Below are 17,409 nucleotides of genomic sequence, written 5' to 3'. Positions count from 1 at the left end.
AAAGTACTGTTGCTTGGTAGTACTTTTACGACATGAGTAACACCCCCAGGAGTCTTGGACTTGTAGAATTCCTCTGAAACCAGGACTGAGCAGCACAACTCCCCCCCCCCCTTGATGTTTCAGGTGGTACGTTCTGGATGCGGAGTCCAGAGACCTTGTTGCGATCCACACTGATGGCAACGAACAGCTGTCTCTTATGCGCTACTCCGTAGGTAGGCTGATCATTGCATCTTTCTTGCCCATATTAAACCAGTACCTCTGCCCAGCAGCAGATGATCTGGAAAAATACACCAGTTACAGAATTACTTTATAGGCCCACAGCGGGTTATCACATGCAAATGTTAGCTGCTCTTCTTCAGCAACTGGCCAACTATCTCCTAACACAATAGATTGCCCAATTTACATAGAGTACAACTGACTTCACATAAGCAGTTGCATGCGGCCTCAGTGAGCATTGTGTATATATTTTATTAAGTGGGTGTTGCCTGGAATAATTTCCTCTGTGTGTTTGCAGTGTTATCCTTTTATTCATGGTTGAAGAGTGCTTTAGTGATGTCATAGGTGCTTGTGCTACAATGAAGTGCCATACAATGACAGTACAGTTTTATTATTCAAGTACTCTACAATGTACTGCAGCAGTTAATTTTTTGTAAATCTGATGGACGTTTGGCATTAATGCACATCCCATGCCCCTCTTTGTCTTTCAAAGAAACCCGTTAAAATTTGATACTTCAATGAAAACAGAAGTCATTATCACACTATACTTTTTAGAATATAAATCTAAGGGAGATTTTTTTACGTCTGTAGTACTATCACTAATGAATATCAAGCTTGTACTACAGAAGTGATTATTCTGACACAATTTATGTTATTGCTCACTTGTTAAATCAACACTTTACAGAAATACTGAAGGAGCATGCGGCATCATTAACCCTAATGGGGAAGTGGAGAGTGTTCTTATTTGCTTTCGTAAAAGACAATTTTCCAATTTCTTGGACTCTTCCCATCTGTAACACTGTGGAGAAAAAGAACAGTCTCTTTTCATGCATAAAAAAATAGATTGTGTTGTTTTCTTCGCTCTGGCTTCCAATGCGGTCAGCTGGAATGAGACTATAACGACTGTGATATTAACTAACATGTCAGTAAATTGTACAACAGTGTTTTATAGTTCATCTGTGGTGCAGTAGTTGCCCATAATATGGAGAAGCCGATTGAAAATGATGGGCCTGGCCCTGTGAAATGTGGAGACAGCAATGGGTGTTACTGGGTCTGCCCTGGCTCCGGCCCCAGCCAGTAACATTTCATGCTTGTTAAGAAAACAAAACCCCAGGAATATGGCTCGACCTCTTAATCCTGCCTTGGAACAAACTTGCCAAAGGATTCCAGATATAATTGCCAGTTTAATTAATCGGGAGCAGATGTCTTGCGTTATCTGTTGGCAGTGGAGCTGTTAAGATGGCAATATATTGTTCCACGTTTAAGACTTCATGGTTTCTTTATTAAACTGGAAATTCTGTCAGTCCACAGCAGACACCGTAATACTGTCTGCTATTAATGAAAACCGAGTAGCCCAAAGGTAGTAAAATAAGAGCAGGGAGTACTGATGGATTACATCGGCTTGATACTTGAATCCCTCATGTGAAGCCTTTTTCAGCTGTATATCTGCATAAATGGTCAAAGTATCTCAAACCTTTTGCTGCTATTCCCTTCCAAAGTTGTCTCAAAACTATGAAAAATATCTTATACACATCAACACCTCATTTTATCTGCAAAGTGAGGTGAATTACTGTGTTCTTGCGTTCCTGCGGTTCACAGCCATGTTAGAGCTGGAGAGTGTTCCTGCAGAATTTAAAATTAGAGCAGTATTATAAAAGAATTGGAATTAGCTCTGATAACATCACACTTCCTCACCTCAGTTTGTTTCCTCTGCAGATGGAGCCCTGCTGGCAGTGGGATCACATGACAACTTCATTTACCTCTATACAGTCTCGGAGAAAGGCCGGAAGTACAGCAGATACGGAAAGTGCACTGTGAGTGATGGGGCACCACTCTTTTGGGTCATCATTATGATATAGATTCACAGTCCGGAATCTCCAAATGTAGTTTTCTCTCTTGGCACATTGCTACAAACTCTATGTCAAGAGCTTGTAGAACACAGCTTTACAGTCTATGACACCTCTGAGTGGTAAAGTAATTCTCTTGTCCGTCTGTAGAGAAGGATATAATCTTGATCCCTTAATAATGGCTTTTGTTAAATAATGAAAATTGTTAACTATCTGGCATATTGATGAATGCTAAAGTTATTCTTCAACCGTGTGTACAGGCTGTACAGTATGTGCTGTAGAAGGATGTATATTTGTCTGGGAAATGGAAGGAACATGGTTTACTTTGGGATGAATATGAAGGCGCTTGAATCTGAGTGGTTATTGCCCTCTCGTCTCTGGACATTCACATGAGGTCCAGTGCTGGCAATGTCAGAGCAGTGGTCTACTGTCCACCTTGCTGTCCTCCAGGCAGAACATTCGATGCATTGTCACCAAACTGCTTCCTCTATACTGTGGTAGAACAGTGACAATTTTTGTACTAATTGAGGAAATGTACACTTACATATGATATATACAGGTACTTCATTTATTGAATGTAAATGGTTATACAGTTGGGCAGAACCGTGGTGCAGTGGTTAACATTCCTTGTCTGGGAATCCTGTGAGGAAATTGCATGTTCTCCCAATGTTTGCATTGCTTTCCTCCTGATGCTCTGGTATCTTCCCACAGTCTGAAGATTTACTGGTAGGTTAATTGGCGTCTGGGAAAATTGCACCTTGTGCAAGTGTGTGTGTATTTGATGTGTCCCATCCAGGGTGTATCCTGCCCTGTGCCAGTTGCTTGCCAGCTCACCCATAACCTTGTTTTGAATAAAGAGGTTAGAAAATGGATGGATGGATGGATTAAACAGTTAAATAAATGTAGATAGTTATATATAGTTTTCAATCTCTTTCAGGGTACATTTGCTGTAGTTATAGATTTTATCACACATTTTCTACAAAAGATTATTTTATTTTGGAAAACACCTTTCTGGTGTGTCAAAGAAAGACTTCTTTGTGCTCAGATATTGAAGAAAGTTGAAAAGTATAAAACATTAAGATTAAAATGCATTAAAACAAAGTCAGATAAAAACTGAGATAAGGCTCTGCCTAAAAGCTTTCAAATTGTCTGAATCAGAAAATTGTTAAAATAGTTTTCCATTGAATATGCTGCTTGGCTATTATTAAGAGAAATTGTGGCTTTTTTATGTTATATTATCTTGAGGAATGGCAAACGTTTGGGCTCTTGGGTTTAGAGAGGATTTTTTTTTATTTGTTCTGTCGTCTGTTTCAAAAGTCTTTTTTAATGAAAAGGGGTTTTCTTGCAGTATACTGTATGAGGAACCTGGTCAGCTGATCTAGTCTAACTACTGATTCCAGTCATTGAAGATCTTAGAATGTAATTTGAAAAGCAGCTAAGACAGTTTAGACTATTAAAAATAGTTTTACAAGCCAGCAAGAGAAACAATAAAACACATAAATAGTTTTTATTATGGCTAATATTTTCAGACAACATCTTTTATGAAAAATTGTGGGAATGCTGGCTGTACTTTTTCTAATAGCGGTCTATAGATTTTCTTTATAGCTCCTGTACAGTAGGTTCAGTTGTCATATTTAATCTAAAATGAGAGATCACAATGGTTTTACATCCTTTCAAGATTAAATCGCCAGTTGTACTTTAGCCCAGCTTGCTGTTAGAAACCTTGAACCTGTATGCTGCAATGAGGACAGTGCTCACCCTTCTCCCAAGCACTCACAGTTGAGCTATTCACCATTTTATGCGACTCCCAAAGTAGATGATCAGAAAGCAACATTTAGAGGAACCGTAGAGCTCCTACAGGCAGCACTTCAAACTCAGATGTGACTGGTAAGTGGTAGGCCTAACTCTAAGTCAGCGATACCCTAGCTAACTCAAACCCATCTACCTCCAGAGGCATTTGAAGAATAATCACACCCTGGGCTGTAACTGTTTGAGAGGCTAGTATGGACTCAGACTGATGGCCGGACTCATCCTTTGCAAATTGAGACTCTTTACTGATTGAGCCTCTGAAGTTGTTGTTTTTTTTATTGGCTAATTGGGTAGCAATGCCAAAAGCTAAACAAGAATGAGGTATACCTTATAGTTTTCTGTTTTTTAAATGATATCTATAGTTCAAGGATTTAGAATCAGATGTATATGGATAAAATAGATGAATTTCCATGATGCATTATATTTACAAATAGACATGCACAGTGTTTTAGGGGTCAGATGGTGAGGTTTTTCAAAAGCATTCCGTTCTTTGGTCCCCACCACCAGGATAATTGCCACCCATTAGAATAACCGCGAAGGCATTCTTCAAATTCAGCTCGTGAGGTGTAAAACTGTGATGGTAACCTTTTATGTATTTATGTGCGTTAGACTGAAACAGCTTTTTGCCAAATGCTTTTTGTTTGCTTCTCAAGGAATGTCCAACAGCTGCAAAATGTCTGGCAAAATTTAATAAGGGCTTGGCAGGAGGTCACAGACATTTTTGTGTGTATATGTTTTGGCCAGGAGCCGGCAGACTCCAAGGAAATTAAGAAGTGCCAAGAGATACACATACTGATTCCCTTTCTTAACCCTGCACCGGGTGAGGATCGAGAGTCTGTGAGATGTACCTGAGGGAGCAGGGTCGAAAAATACATTAGCAAATGTTTGTCTGCGTAGGTAAAAATCTGGTAGCGGTAATTCATATTAAAGCAGCTAAGACACATTTTACTTCTAAAGAACATGTGTAATTGACCACATTTGGGTGAACCCTTTGATTTTGGCTCAAGAACAAGTTGCGGGGAGCTATACATTTTTGTTCACAGGACTATTCTCACTTGCCTGTCTACTTGCTACATTCTCGTGGTCTTACAATACATCCTTTTAGTAGATAATATTAATCAGTTAACTGTTGCAGATGTTGTAACAGACCAACAGAAGATACATTTCTCTTTTTTCTTCCTCTCCAGGGACATTCCAGCTACATCACACATCTTGACTGGTCTCCCGATAACAAGTTCATCATGTCCAACTCGGGCGACTACGAAATCCTTTACTGTGAGTAAATCCAGCTGAAGAAACCAGGCCCATCGGCTGGATGTTTAGCACAAAGGGAGGCTGGAGTGTTCTGTGTTTTGTGCCTTGCTTACAAGCTGTGGCAGTGCTCAGAAGCTACTGGGCTGGCTGTCTCCTCAGTGCGTGTGCTCTGGCATATTGTATCCTCTGTCAGGTTTGTATTTGACACACATGGGCATGGTCTCTGCTCATAGTCTTGCCCAACTGCACGGGATACGTAGTTTATATGCTTCTCATTATGAATTTATAGGTGACAGCATAAGGTAATGGCCATGCCTTTAATACCTCTGGTGCAGCACTCACCCACTCTTAGTACCTGAAGCCATTTCACACTCCCCTTTCTCCGGTGTTATTTGTTTTTCCAACTCCTTGAATCAACATTGTCTCCTGGTAAGGCAAAAGCTTTTCCAGGTCTGCACTGGATCGTTTCCAACAGGATCAGAAAATCTCCCTTCCCTATTGAGCTGAATCAGTAATTGAAACTCTGTGACTGTTTGGATTCCGCTTAAGTGGGATAGATCTACATTCTAACCCTGAAACATTTTGCTGATGTAATATCACAGAGGTTCCTTACTGTGTCTGCTGGGCCTTCAAAAACTTAAATTCAAAACATAATTTATTCAACACATATATCATCATCACTGCATTTCTTTTTTTGATTAGTGACAGTACATGCAATAGAGGCGGAGGAGTGGCTCTGTGGCTAAGGATCTGCGCCTGTGGCTGGAAGGTTGCCGGTTCAAATCCTGTGGCCAGCAGAGGAATCCTACTCAGTTGGGCCCCTGAGCAAGGCCCTTAACCCCAACTGCTCCAGGGGCGCTGTACAATAGCTGACTCTGCGCTCTGACCCCCAGCTTCTCTCCATGTCTGTGTGTCTCACAGAGAGCAAACTGGGGTATGCGAAAAGACGAATTCCTAATGCAAGAAATTGTATAGGGCTAATAAAGTTATGTTATAGGAGAATGTTGCCTCCATCCTTCTTCATGAATGAATGGTGTAGGATGTCTGTATGCATTTTTCTTAAACGTCCTTTCCAGTGGTTAGGATTTAAGTGTAAATAGTAATAAGAAGTGAAAAGAGCAAAACATACAAATGGTAATTTTTCTTCCTGTGAATGAAAGTCCCTCTCCTCTCACCCCTCTGATGAAATCTGTGGGAAATAAGAGATTTTTAAAACCTTACTGCTGAAGAGCCACCTGCTGTGCATCTCAGTGGTAGACTCTAGTTGTTGGCTTGGGAGTAGGTTAACAGTTTATACTGTACTTTAGGGAATGGCATGGTTTTTCATCATCCCCAGGATTTGTTGTAAACCAGATGTCTTTGTTTCAGGAAAATATTATTTTCTCTTTGGGCCTACGTACCAGTAAATAACTTACATGTAATGATTTTATTGGTCTTCATCTATCCTCATGCATGAATTTTGAGTCCAGTGCATATTAGTCCAGGGCATACAGTATGTAATACAGGTCTGAATGATGAGTTCCACAAATCTAGAAATAACCTTTTTTTGTCTCATTCAGAATTTAACTAATTAGGTCACTTGAGAACAAATTGACCTCCCGTTCCTGTTCTCCTGTGCCTTTTTCTCCCTCAGGGGACATTCCAGGTGGCTGCAAACTGATCCGGAATCGCTCAGAGTGCAAGGACATTGACTGGGCCACCTACACCTGCGTACTGGGCTTCCACGTGTTTGGTGAGCATCACTGTTCGCTCTTAGGCTTTTTTTGTGCTCTCTTCACTTTGCCTTTGATTTCTCTTTATTGTTTTTCTTTTGATCTTCACTTGTTCCATTGCTTTTTCCCCTTTCACTTCTCCTTTTGTTGACTTCTTTTGTTTTTTCTTTACTTTGTTCCTTTTCTTCAGAGCGTCACTGTTTTTCTTTCCCATTCAAACTGCTGACCTATACAACATGACCACATTCGGCAGAGTGCAGATAGAGGAGAGTAGGCAGATAATGGTGGTGATTTTCTCTGTTGTTGGTGCTGGTTCTTACACATTGAACTGTGGTTTTCAGACATATCTTGGCTGGTACATCAGATGGAATTGGTTGCGCCAGTCAGTCTGAGGTTAGCTTCAGTGTTGAGGCCCCTAGCTCTGGGATATAAAATCCTCTAAGGAAATGTTTTGGTTTTTTTCCCTCCCTCTTCCTCTCCCTCACCCTTAATCTCTAAAGCATGTCATCAGGTATTTGTCTGACACTGGAGAATGACTATTTTCAAACAAGAAATAAAATAAATCCCAGTAAATAGGACCAGACTGATTGACTTATCGCTTTATGAGGCTGGAAAAACAGTTAACTCTTGACTGCCAGATTCCATACACTAGGCCAAGAAAAGGCTTCAGAAAACCTATTCTTAATGTATAATTCTGAAGCAGTCAGCAGGGAGACTGAAACAGTAAAGATGCTTAATATGAAAATGTGCACCTCTAGACAGTTAATCAGACAAATAAGACACTTCTGAAAGTGATTTTTGACAGCAACGCCCCAGTATTGATGAGCACATTACTGCTTTCGCATCCATATACCCAGTATTTATTCCCTGGTATCATCAGAATAATTATTTTTGGTCTTTGGGGCTCAACCTTCACTTGAAGATAACCTTGGCCTTTACTGGCAGGGACATGAGAGAGCCCCTCTACAAATGTTTTACTGTGTTGTCTGGAACAGTTCCCTTTGTAAAAGACAGCACCCACTACTGATAGCACAGAGAGGAAATGTTCAGACCGAAGATATTAGGAAGCGCCTTAGGACCAGTGGACACCCCAGGGCTCTATCCTAGTGAGAAGACTGTCAAGCCTGAGCACTTCCCTGCCCAGTGAAGTAAGGTGTCCTACTGACTGAAATTTAATAAGCACCTGCTTCCATGCTAGAAAAACTGTGAAATGTTCTGGAGGAAAAAAAAAAGCAAAATTAAAATACTTGTGATATTCAGTCACCTGGTACAAATTAGTTAGAAATGTGATTATCTTGTTAAAATTATTAGGCGATGAGAATGTATGTTATTTTAATTGCTTTACTGAAGGTAACAGCAGCTGTTTGAAGTAATGCGCACATTTTGGATAAATGATGCTCGTAAATAAAAGACACTACTCAGAGATCTTAGATATTTCTTAATATTTTTCGCAGTCTGCTGTATATATTACAAATGAGTCAAGGTCATTGCTTGGAACTAAATAACATGGTTCCTACTGTTGAATCCAGCCTCTCTTCATCCTGAAGCAGAATTGCCTCTGCCAATACATACAGTATTCAGTATTACTAAGACAAGTGAATAATAAACCACATTGCTGTGGTAGGTGGTGCTCTTACCTCTGGACTTTAATTTTCTAAAAGCTGTGCAGGGGACACTGAGCTGTAGGAAGGACTACTCTTTGAATGGAATGTTAAACTGAGTTCCTGCCTGCTTTTTCTGTAAAGATACCATGGAAAGATTCAAAAGTGCATGGGTGTTAGCACTGTTATCTTGGGTCAATTCCTCTCTAATAATTATAATAATAATTGCTTGCACTTACAGTATATAGAGCTTTTCTGGACACTCCACTCAAAGCGTTTTACAGGTAATGGGGACTCCCCTCCAACACCACCAATGTGCAGCATCCACCTGGATGATGCGACGGCAGCCATAGTGCGCCAGAACGCTCACCACACACCAGCTCTCAGTGGGGAGGAGAGCAGAGTAATGAAGCCAATTCATAGATGGGGATTATTAGGAGGCCATGATTGGTAAGGGCCAATGGGAAATGTGGCCAGGATGCCGGGGTTACACCCCTACTCTTATCGAGAAACGTCCTAAGATTTTTAATGACCACAGAGAGTCAGGACCTCGGTTTTACGTCTCATCCGAAGGACGGTGCCTGTTTATAGTATAGTGTCCCCATCACTATACTGGGGCATTAGGACCCCATTAACACCTCTTCCAGCAGCAACATTAGTTTTTCCCAGGAGGTCTCCCATCCAGGTACTGACCAGGCTCACACCTGCTTAGCTTCAGTGTGTTGCCAGTTGTGAGTTCAGGGTGATATGGCTGCTGGCCATATCTAGTATACTCTAGTATTGCCCACTCGGGCCTTATGACTTAAGAAATTTCCCATGAATTCAGTTGGTGAAGCAGTTTCTCACATCTCTGCTGGATCTGCAGTGTAGTGAGGCTTCTGGCACATAATGACTGTCAGGTGCTTACCAGGTAGAAGCTGCACTTCAGTTGCACTGGCTATATTGTGTTGTATGTTTTGAGTTATTGGTTATTGTCATACCTCAAGGTGAAACACTGCTCAATCAGTATATCATTTTCTTCTACATAAGCAGACAAATTATAACTGTAAACTTCAGAATTAATTCTGTGGCTGCGATTATTAGTTACATAATCAATAAAGATTGGTGAGTCCATTCTAGAGATAGTCATGCATGCCCAGGCCATGAACATGCTTCAGAATTGTTTGAAAGTACAAAGCTGAGCTAGCAGAGTTTTTGGAGCAATGTTTTATGGTCAGATGAGACTAAGATAGTCCTTAATCAAATGAATAAATGGGGAAAGACATGAACTACCTCCTCTCTCTAAAGCTGGCTTACTATTGACTCACGCTGTCAGACATACAGCTATAACTCCATCTGCTGGAGAAAAAAACAACACTGCATGTATTTTGAGGAAATGTTTTGAAATAAAACTCCAGGTTTTAAGAAAACAAATCAAACTTCAGCACTCTGTCCCAGAAAGAGAGCTCAGCTCAATAGATTCTTATGATTATTAAATTCTTTTTATTTTTGTCTCAAATGAACAAAATATTTTTAACGATATAATTCGAAATCATGTTCCATTAGTGTGCTGGTAAAAAAAAGGCAGATATTGAAAGTAAACTTATTCGTCTTTCATATCGGATTAGCATATGTGAACTTATATAATATGTAATGTTTCAGAGGCTTTGAAGAAGTACCAAGTTATTTTGAAGAATTACATGAAAATTGTATTTAATTTCATGACAATAAATCTGATAGCAGTAACACTTGTCAATAAGTGCACCAAGACCACTCCAAGCTGTGTCTGCAATCTTTCTCTTTCTTGTCTCTTGGTAGGAGTATGGCCGGAAGGGTCAGATGGCACGGATATCAATGCTCTGGTCCGGTCTCACAACAGGAAGGTGATTGCGCTGGCTGATGACTTCTGCAAAGTGCACCTGTTCCAGTATCCATGCTCCAAACCAAAGGTGAAGCAGGGCTAGTTCATGTTTGCTGCACCCTAAAACTGCCCCACTCTGCGTCTCATGTATTTTTTATCTTGAAAACTGCCTTGTTTATCTATTGTTGTGTGCATGGAAATAAATCTTCCGGAGCAGTCCAAGGATTCTTTGACAGCAGTAACATCCAAAGAAATGGGTGGAATTGTTGAGTAGCAACCACAGTTAAGTTTTTAAAGGAAGAAAGCAATTTAATTAAACCAGTCTTTGAATTTACTTCTTCTAAATTATATAGTATCTATAAATGTATATTCTGTAGTATGAATAGCATTGTAAGCCAGTATAAAATAATTCACATGTCCTGCTGTTTGATTAGTATTTTCTACCAATTTGTTTGCAAAATATTGACTTCCTATATCATCTTGTCGTGCTGTAATTAGACCTTGTAAAAGATGGTTCCAGGACAGGGAGATGTGCTGGGGGACAGTGGTGTAAGCCAGCGACTGCTGTATTCTCTTCAGCTTTCTAACCGTGTGTGAGCTGCTCATTGTATCTGAGCTGTAAGATGGTGAGACTGACGCGCTGTGGTTGCCTTTCACTCTGTTTCCAGGCCCCAAGCCACAAGTACAGTGCCCACAGCAGTCATGTGACCAATGTGAGCTTCCAGCATAACGACAACCACCTCATCTCCACGGGTGGGAAGGACATGAGCATAATGCAGTGGAGGCTTATCGAGAAGGCCTCTCTGGTGTCTAGTGAGAGCCTGAGCGCGATTGATGGGATGGGCATTCAGCTTCTCAACTCCATGCCGCGCGGAGCAGCACAGGGCTCTGGCCCCCAGGCGGGCACCCCCACGGCCTCCACGCCACCTCTCGTCCCCACTCCCCCCACGGCCACCACCCCTCCTCCCACCCCCACGGAGCCCGACACCCTTAACGGACAGCAGGAGAGCTCCCCCGACACCCCGCCCCCTTCCGACAGCACGCTGAGCCCCGAGGACAGCCTGGAGCCCAGCGAGGAGACCCCCACCCCCAGCGACGAGCAGGCCCCCAGCACTCCCAACTCCCTGCCGTCCTAGAGCTCTGCCTGGTTGCCGAGTTTACATCCTCTGTCCTCGCCTGATCCCCGTGTTGGGGGCTGCGTGATCTCGCTGCAGCTTCCAGGGGGCCTCGACAATTTTGCTTTTCAGGTTCTTTTATGTTATTTCTTGAGTTGGTTACGTGAGGGCAGGTCAGGGTCAGGGGTAAAGTGAAGTGGAAGCAGACAGGCTGCTGAGAAGATAAAGCCAGTGCTGCTTCTCTTCTAGATGTTTTGTTGTTTTTTTTTCAGTGGGGTACAGCACACTTTTTCCAGAGAGAGCAAAGATAATTGTCCAGCAAAAGAGGAAAGGAACGGAGACTTCTCTTCTGCTTTGTGATTTTAGGTCCAGTCATATGGCTAGGGGGTTGTGTACTTGGTGTTTTTAATTACTTGGGATGAAAAAAAATATATACAGCTGATTGAGCTTTGCAAAGAAGTGAAAAAAAAATCTAATCATGAGAAAGCACACATACAGTACACACACACAAACACAAAATATTCTGGTGAACAATGCAACTTCAGAGTTATTTCAAAGGGTGCAGAAAAAAAACATGGGTTCTGTGACAAATCAAATTATCTGAGACCTTTAGGAATGAAATGTGGTCTCTTTTTCTTGCTTTTGTTTTTTATTTGTTCTCCTGAAAAGCTGACTTTTGATTTTTTTGGTTGTTTTCTTTGGTTAAATTGGGAATTAATTATGCCCTGCTCACTTACAGTATCTACAGCGATAAATACGATTTAAGAAGAACACTTCAGACAGTCCAGGGATTCCTTGACAGCAATAACATCCTGTGATGGGCATTATAGTTGAGTAAGAACCATATTGAAGTATTTAATGGAAGAGAGCATTGTTCCATTGTAAACAAAGTTAAACTGTCTTTGAATTACCTTTTCTAACATCATACTGGAAAGCTTTAGTGATTTTAGTACAAAAGGCAGAGGGGAGATCAGCGGAAAGCTGCTGTTAATTAAGCAGTATTTGGACTTCAGCATGTATGTTTGAAGACAAGCTGGCAGAGACATAATGACCAGGGCCTCAGTCGTGGCTTTATAAACCATGAACTGGCATTATTAAATGAGTACAACTTAATACTGACATTTTTTATATACATGTATAATTCATGAAAAGGAAATTGGATGACATACAGTACAACAACAACGTGAATTTGCTGAGGTGATCTTGCCTATGCCAAAAACTCAGCTAATTGGTAGCAATCCTCTGCTCCAGCTGGAATTGTACCCTATAAAATTCTTTATAGCTCCTGGCTTTAAGCTGAGCCCTCAGTGAAAACTCTTGCTGGAGTGCTGATCGAGTTGGTGGTGGAGTGTCGGGCATGCCTTGGCCATGGTGAGTCTTGGTCCTGGGTTGTAGTGTTTATTTTCGGTGCACCTTCTGCATCCTGACTGGTGAGGGACCAGACAGCAGTTTTTTTCCACACACTCCACACACTGCCACCCGGTGGTAAGATAAGGTAGAACAACACAGGCAAGAAGAGGTCTCCACTGAATCGGATAAGAATATACAGACTGTTAGGTAGTTTGTCATGTTTGATCAGCGGTGTAGGGGTGGAGGGCCACTTTGGGTAATTTTAAATTTTGCAAATGTTGTGATTGTGACTACATTGTGAAATGTTCATCCTCTTTCGTGCTGTTGTTTGCGAACAACATGCAATAGCTGTGAACGTAACACTCATCGATGTTTCGTAGTTGTGGGTATGAGTCAATGAAGGTTCCCATGCTCAGAAATTTTCAGAGGTCTTGATTTATTTCTTGTTTGAGATCCTCTGGAATTAAGTCTCTTTTATGTTCTTTTTATCAGCCATGTATCCAATGCTGTTATCTTATCAAAAGACAATGATGTCAAATTTGACTTTTATATGATGCTCCAACCAGCAAATACACATGGAATAAGTGCTTACCCTCATTTTGTATTGATTATTGTTATAAAGACTTCTCAGACAGAACATGCATTTCCTATGATCTTATTTATACTTCAGATATCTAGATTTTTTTCAGTAATTTGCTGCATTTTGTAGGGTTGGTTAGAGATTTTTTTCAGACTGAGTTTCTTTTAAAGTCTTAAGTGTGCAAAGCCAGAGTTTACGCGATTGCGCCATTCCAAAGTGCATCCAAGCTGTCATTCCCTTCCGATAAATCTACTCAGGATCAATAAAATCAGGTATACAGCCATCAAGCAAGGAGGGAACCTCTTACTCTCCAAACAGCTTATTTGCTTATTTTTTCCAAGCATTAGGTGATATTAAATCTACTTGTAAAGGAAATAAAAGGCTTTTCTACATGCCAGCTGGAAGTTGCTATTTTACTGTGGAGGTTATGCAGGGTCAATCTAGTTCAGTAGAGAACTTAATCTTTAAAATTTACTTTCCGGGCCATGTGGTTATAACACTAGAGTCACTGAGAGCACAAACCCTGGCTGGTATATTTTTCTATGGCTAAGTACTAGAATAGGCAAAGACTGGTTGGCCACATGAGTCCAAGAAGTCATTTTCTAAAGTGCCATAATCCTTATTACACATTATGACAAATGTTGTATCTCTTAACAGAATGCATATTCACGTGCAACCTCAGTGTTGTGTAACTGCTGGTGTGGACACAAAGAATGTCTACAATTTCTCCCAGATCTCCCCCACAGTGGGAATAAATGCACTTAAAGAGCCAATTCTTGCCTCTGGAAGCATAAAACTAAACCAGGAGGAAAAACCAGGTTCAAGGGTAGACAATGAAATACAGGAGCAGGAATAAGAGCTATATAAATGCTCACTGCAGAGTCTTATTTTTTGCTATAGTTTCTCATTGCTTCACAAGACTCTTATTCTAGAAGTTATAGTTTTTGAAATGAGTATAAAATATTGGTACAGAAAGGGGATATGTATTCACATTATTTGATGATAATTATTATGGAGACTGATGTAGAGGAACCTTGTAGGTGTCCTGTCAGTGTCGTATGAGTGATCTGATGAAGTAATCAGATGAAGCTGAAAGGTGTTTTGAAGAATGGTCTGAAGCTATAAGATGATGAAACATGACAGTTCAGTATTATAACATATGTGGGATTGGGTACAATGAATATACCCTTGGAAATCTCAAAAATCCTTTTGAACTTCCAGCTGGTCTGAAAAGAAAACTTTTACTTTCCTTGCATTTTAGATCATTACTCAAAAATGTGTTTTTTTTTGTACGGAGGAATGTTAAACGATTTTGCTGTAGTTGTTGGGGTGGTTTGATCATTAGAAGGGGAGGAACAGGTTCTCAGAAAGACATTTTTGGTCAGAAACAGCAACATTGAGCATTTATCCCTCTCCTTACGGTCACTAGTTGCTACATCAACATAGCTCCTGAAGTTTTGGGTTTTTTTTTTAGTGGCAACAAAATGCATCCTCAATTTCTGCACACAGTGGCTTAAGGTTATTGCTGCAGAATTGCATTGCGCTTGCTTTTGGATCCAAACCTCATTATGCTAGTTTGGTTCAGATGGTATAGTTTAAGGAATGCAAAGTTCCGTGCAGCAGTGGCATACATAGTATTTTGGAATAATTTCATAAAACAATATTATTACTAAGACGTGAAAGGCATTACATAAATGACAACATTCATACAAAACACACCCATTTGGTGCATATATTCATCTTGTCTGAATTTCCTCACTTTCTGTTTATGCATTCAGTTGTGGTTAAGTTCTGTATATAATGGTATACCTGTGTGTAAATACCTGTAGCTGATTGTCCATCCATTCTGTTTATAGGGAAAAATAGGGAAAGCAGATCTAATCCAAACTTTGAGTTAAAAGAATGATCACTCCTTTGAACAGGCTTAAAAGAACAGAAAGTCCGAAACTCAGCAAGCTGATGAATCCTGAGTGAGGTGCACTTTTTAAGGTGTTTTGGAAATTCTAAGCAGTGCTGTTGACAATGTGCAGTGTCCAGTAGCACTGTCATTAGAAAAAAAATCAAATATCTGATCTATCACATATAACATTTCCAGTCATTTTAGCACAATTGTATGCAATACCTTTGCAACTAGTGTAGAACTCTACAGCTTGTAGATGTGTAAGATACTGTATATGCACTAAGTGCTGAAGCTCAGATGATATTTAAGAGGGATGTTCCATTTGTCTTAACTAGATGAAACCAGGGTATTCTAACCCTGACTGCCTTGTCTTTCTGAGAGCAGTGTTCTGGTTTGTAGTGCATAAGTGACCTTTAACCTGCTTCCTTAGAAACTGCTGCAGTCAGTTAATCGGGGCCTCCAGTCAAATGTGTGAATGTCCCCAAGATTACTGCTTTGCTTTCTCAGAGGAACCGGGAATGCAGCAGAGGTTACAGGGAGAATAACTCCCACTTTTCCACAGTTCTCCCCTTGGTTTGGACGGATGGCCACACTGCAGAATCCTCAGAAGTCCATAACCTAGGTTAAAGTAGTGGATAGTGACCACGAAGTGTAAACAGTCATTTAATTAAGGATTTCTGGGGTTAGCTTTCAGCCAACCAGTTCATAAACTACAAAAAGACCATGGTACAAGTACAGCATAAAGCTGCTCGAATACATAATGCTGTATCATATATGAATATAAGTATTTGGCCAAAGTATACCTGCAGTGTTTGTAACAGGCATTTTGGTGATGTACAGTATCTGTCTGTGGTTTAATTTCTGTCATTTCAAAAGATGAAGGGCTCGTTTTTGTTGCTGCAGTTTCTGAGTCAGGTGGGCTAGAATCCAAAATAAAACACATAATTCCCAAATTGATATAAAATGTCAGCCTTGAATAAATTCCTGTCTAGCTGTGAATGTAGGGTGACTTTCCAGGCAAGAAAGATATAGTGGGGTGTTTGGAAAGAGAGAGGGTAGGATCTCACTTCTGCTGAAAAACTGGGTTAGAGAGCCTTTAAGCTCATATTTGCAAATGCCTTTATAGGTTTTGAAATTAGGCATCCTTTGTGTAACTGTTACAGGGCAATGATTACAGAAGTTAATGTGCGGGACAATGTAATTGTTGAAGCTGTTGCGAAATGGAGAAGAATAATGAAAACAAATCATTAATGAGATATAAATGACAAAAAAGGTGTTTCACGTGAAGATGTTTGAGCCATTCTGTCTCTCATGCATTCCTGTCACAAGGGCAGAAAAAAACTGAAGATTTAAAAAAAAATAAAAATGAAAAGTGAGTGAAAATTGTCTGTGTGTCATGAATTATGGATGAAGTAACTTCTCATGAGCAAGATGAGTGTAGATTGCTGTGAAATATGCAGCTCATTATACCCTTACTTATGAAGAGAAATTGATAAAAATGTGAGCATTTCTTTGTGTGGTGATTTTTTCCCTTAAACCTTTAGAGCAATTTCCATCACTTCACTTCTTGTAATTAATACAGTAGAAATGTTCCTGTCTGGTATAAGTTTCCAATAAGTGCTCTGAGCTGCTGTCCACTTAAACACAGGTTGGAAAACTGGGGAATAGGGAAAGCAGATGTAATACTAACTTTGAGTCATAGCAATACTGTTAAGCACTGTATCATGGAAGGTTTTGTTTTTGTTTTGTCTTTTAATCACAAATATATATTTGTTGTGGCGTTTTAAAGAAAAGAGTTTGTCTCTTGAGTTGCTTGTCTTATGTAATTGTTATTGTAGAACATAGCTGGATTAGTCTTCAGATATCTTTTTTATTGGGTTTGCAGACTATCAGTTTCCCATTTCCATCTCTGAGTTGGCTCTCCAGTTGTTTTTTTCCAGTTTTTCCTGTTCTTTCACTTCATGGCTGCTCTTTTATCGCATGTGTCCTTGGGATGGTAAATGTCTTTGAACTGGAGAGTAACCCCATGTTGTTTTCCAAAAGCACACAATCAACAACCCCAACGTCCCGGGCAAAAATGTTGTTATTTAAAGGGCCGTGTGTTTTTATTCTGGCTTAGAAATGAGCAACATCTCCCAGAGTTTATACCAATTTTCAGTGAGTTTCCAGTTGATACCAATTTTCC

The 17,409-nt window shown here is 40.3% G+C and overlaps 1 protein-coding gene across 4 annotated transcripts in view; it reads left to right on the top strand.

Annotated features, from left to right (window-relative positions):
• LOC102692035 (EMAP like 4) overlaps positions 1–16,607 on the top strand; it is a 106,147-nt gene extending 89,540 nt beyond the window's left edge. For all 4 annotated transcript variants that reach the window (XM_015362832.2, XM_015362833.2, XM_015362831.2 and 1 more), the window contains 6 exons: positions 124–212; positions 1,933–2,030; positions 5,060–5,147; positions 6,760–6,858; positions 10,237–10,367; positions 10,948–16,607. In XM_015362832.2, coding sequence (XP_015218318.1) covers positions 124–212; positions 1,933–2,030; positions 5,060–5,147; positions 6,760–6,858; positions 10,237–10,367; positions 10,948–11,415 — 973 coding nt within the window. In that variant the 3' untranslated portion in view covers positions 11,416–16,607. The remainder of the gene's footprint in view (positions 1–123; positions 213–1,932; positions 2,031–5,059; positions 5,148–6,759; positions 6,859–10,236; positions 10,368–10,947) is intronic.
• The last annotated feature ends 802 nt before the right edge of the window (positions 16,608–17,409 follow it).

Source organism: Lepisosteus oculatus, chromosome 17, assembly GCF_040954835.1.
Source record: "Lepisosteus oculatus isolate fLepOcu1 chromosome 17, fLepOcu1.hap2, whole genome shotgun sequence".
Classification (NCBI taxonomy): Eukaryota; Metazoa; Chordata; class Actinopteri; order Semionotiformes; family Lepisosteidae; genus Lepisosteus; species Lepisosteus oculatus.
The sequence above is the reverse complement of the archived record's forward strand: the minus strand, read 5'-3'. Positions and strand labels throughout refer to the sequence as shown.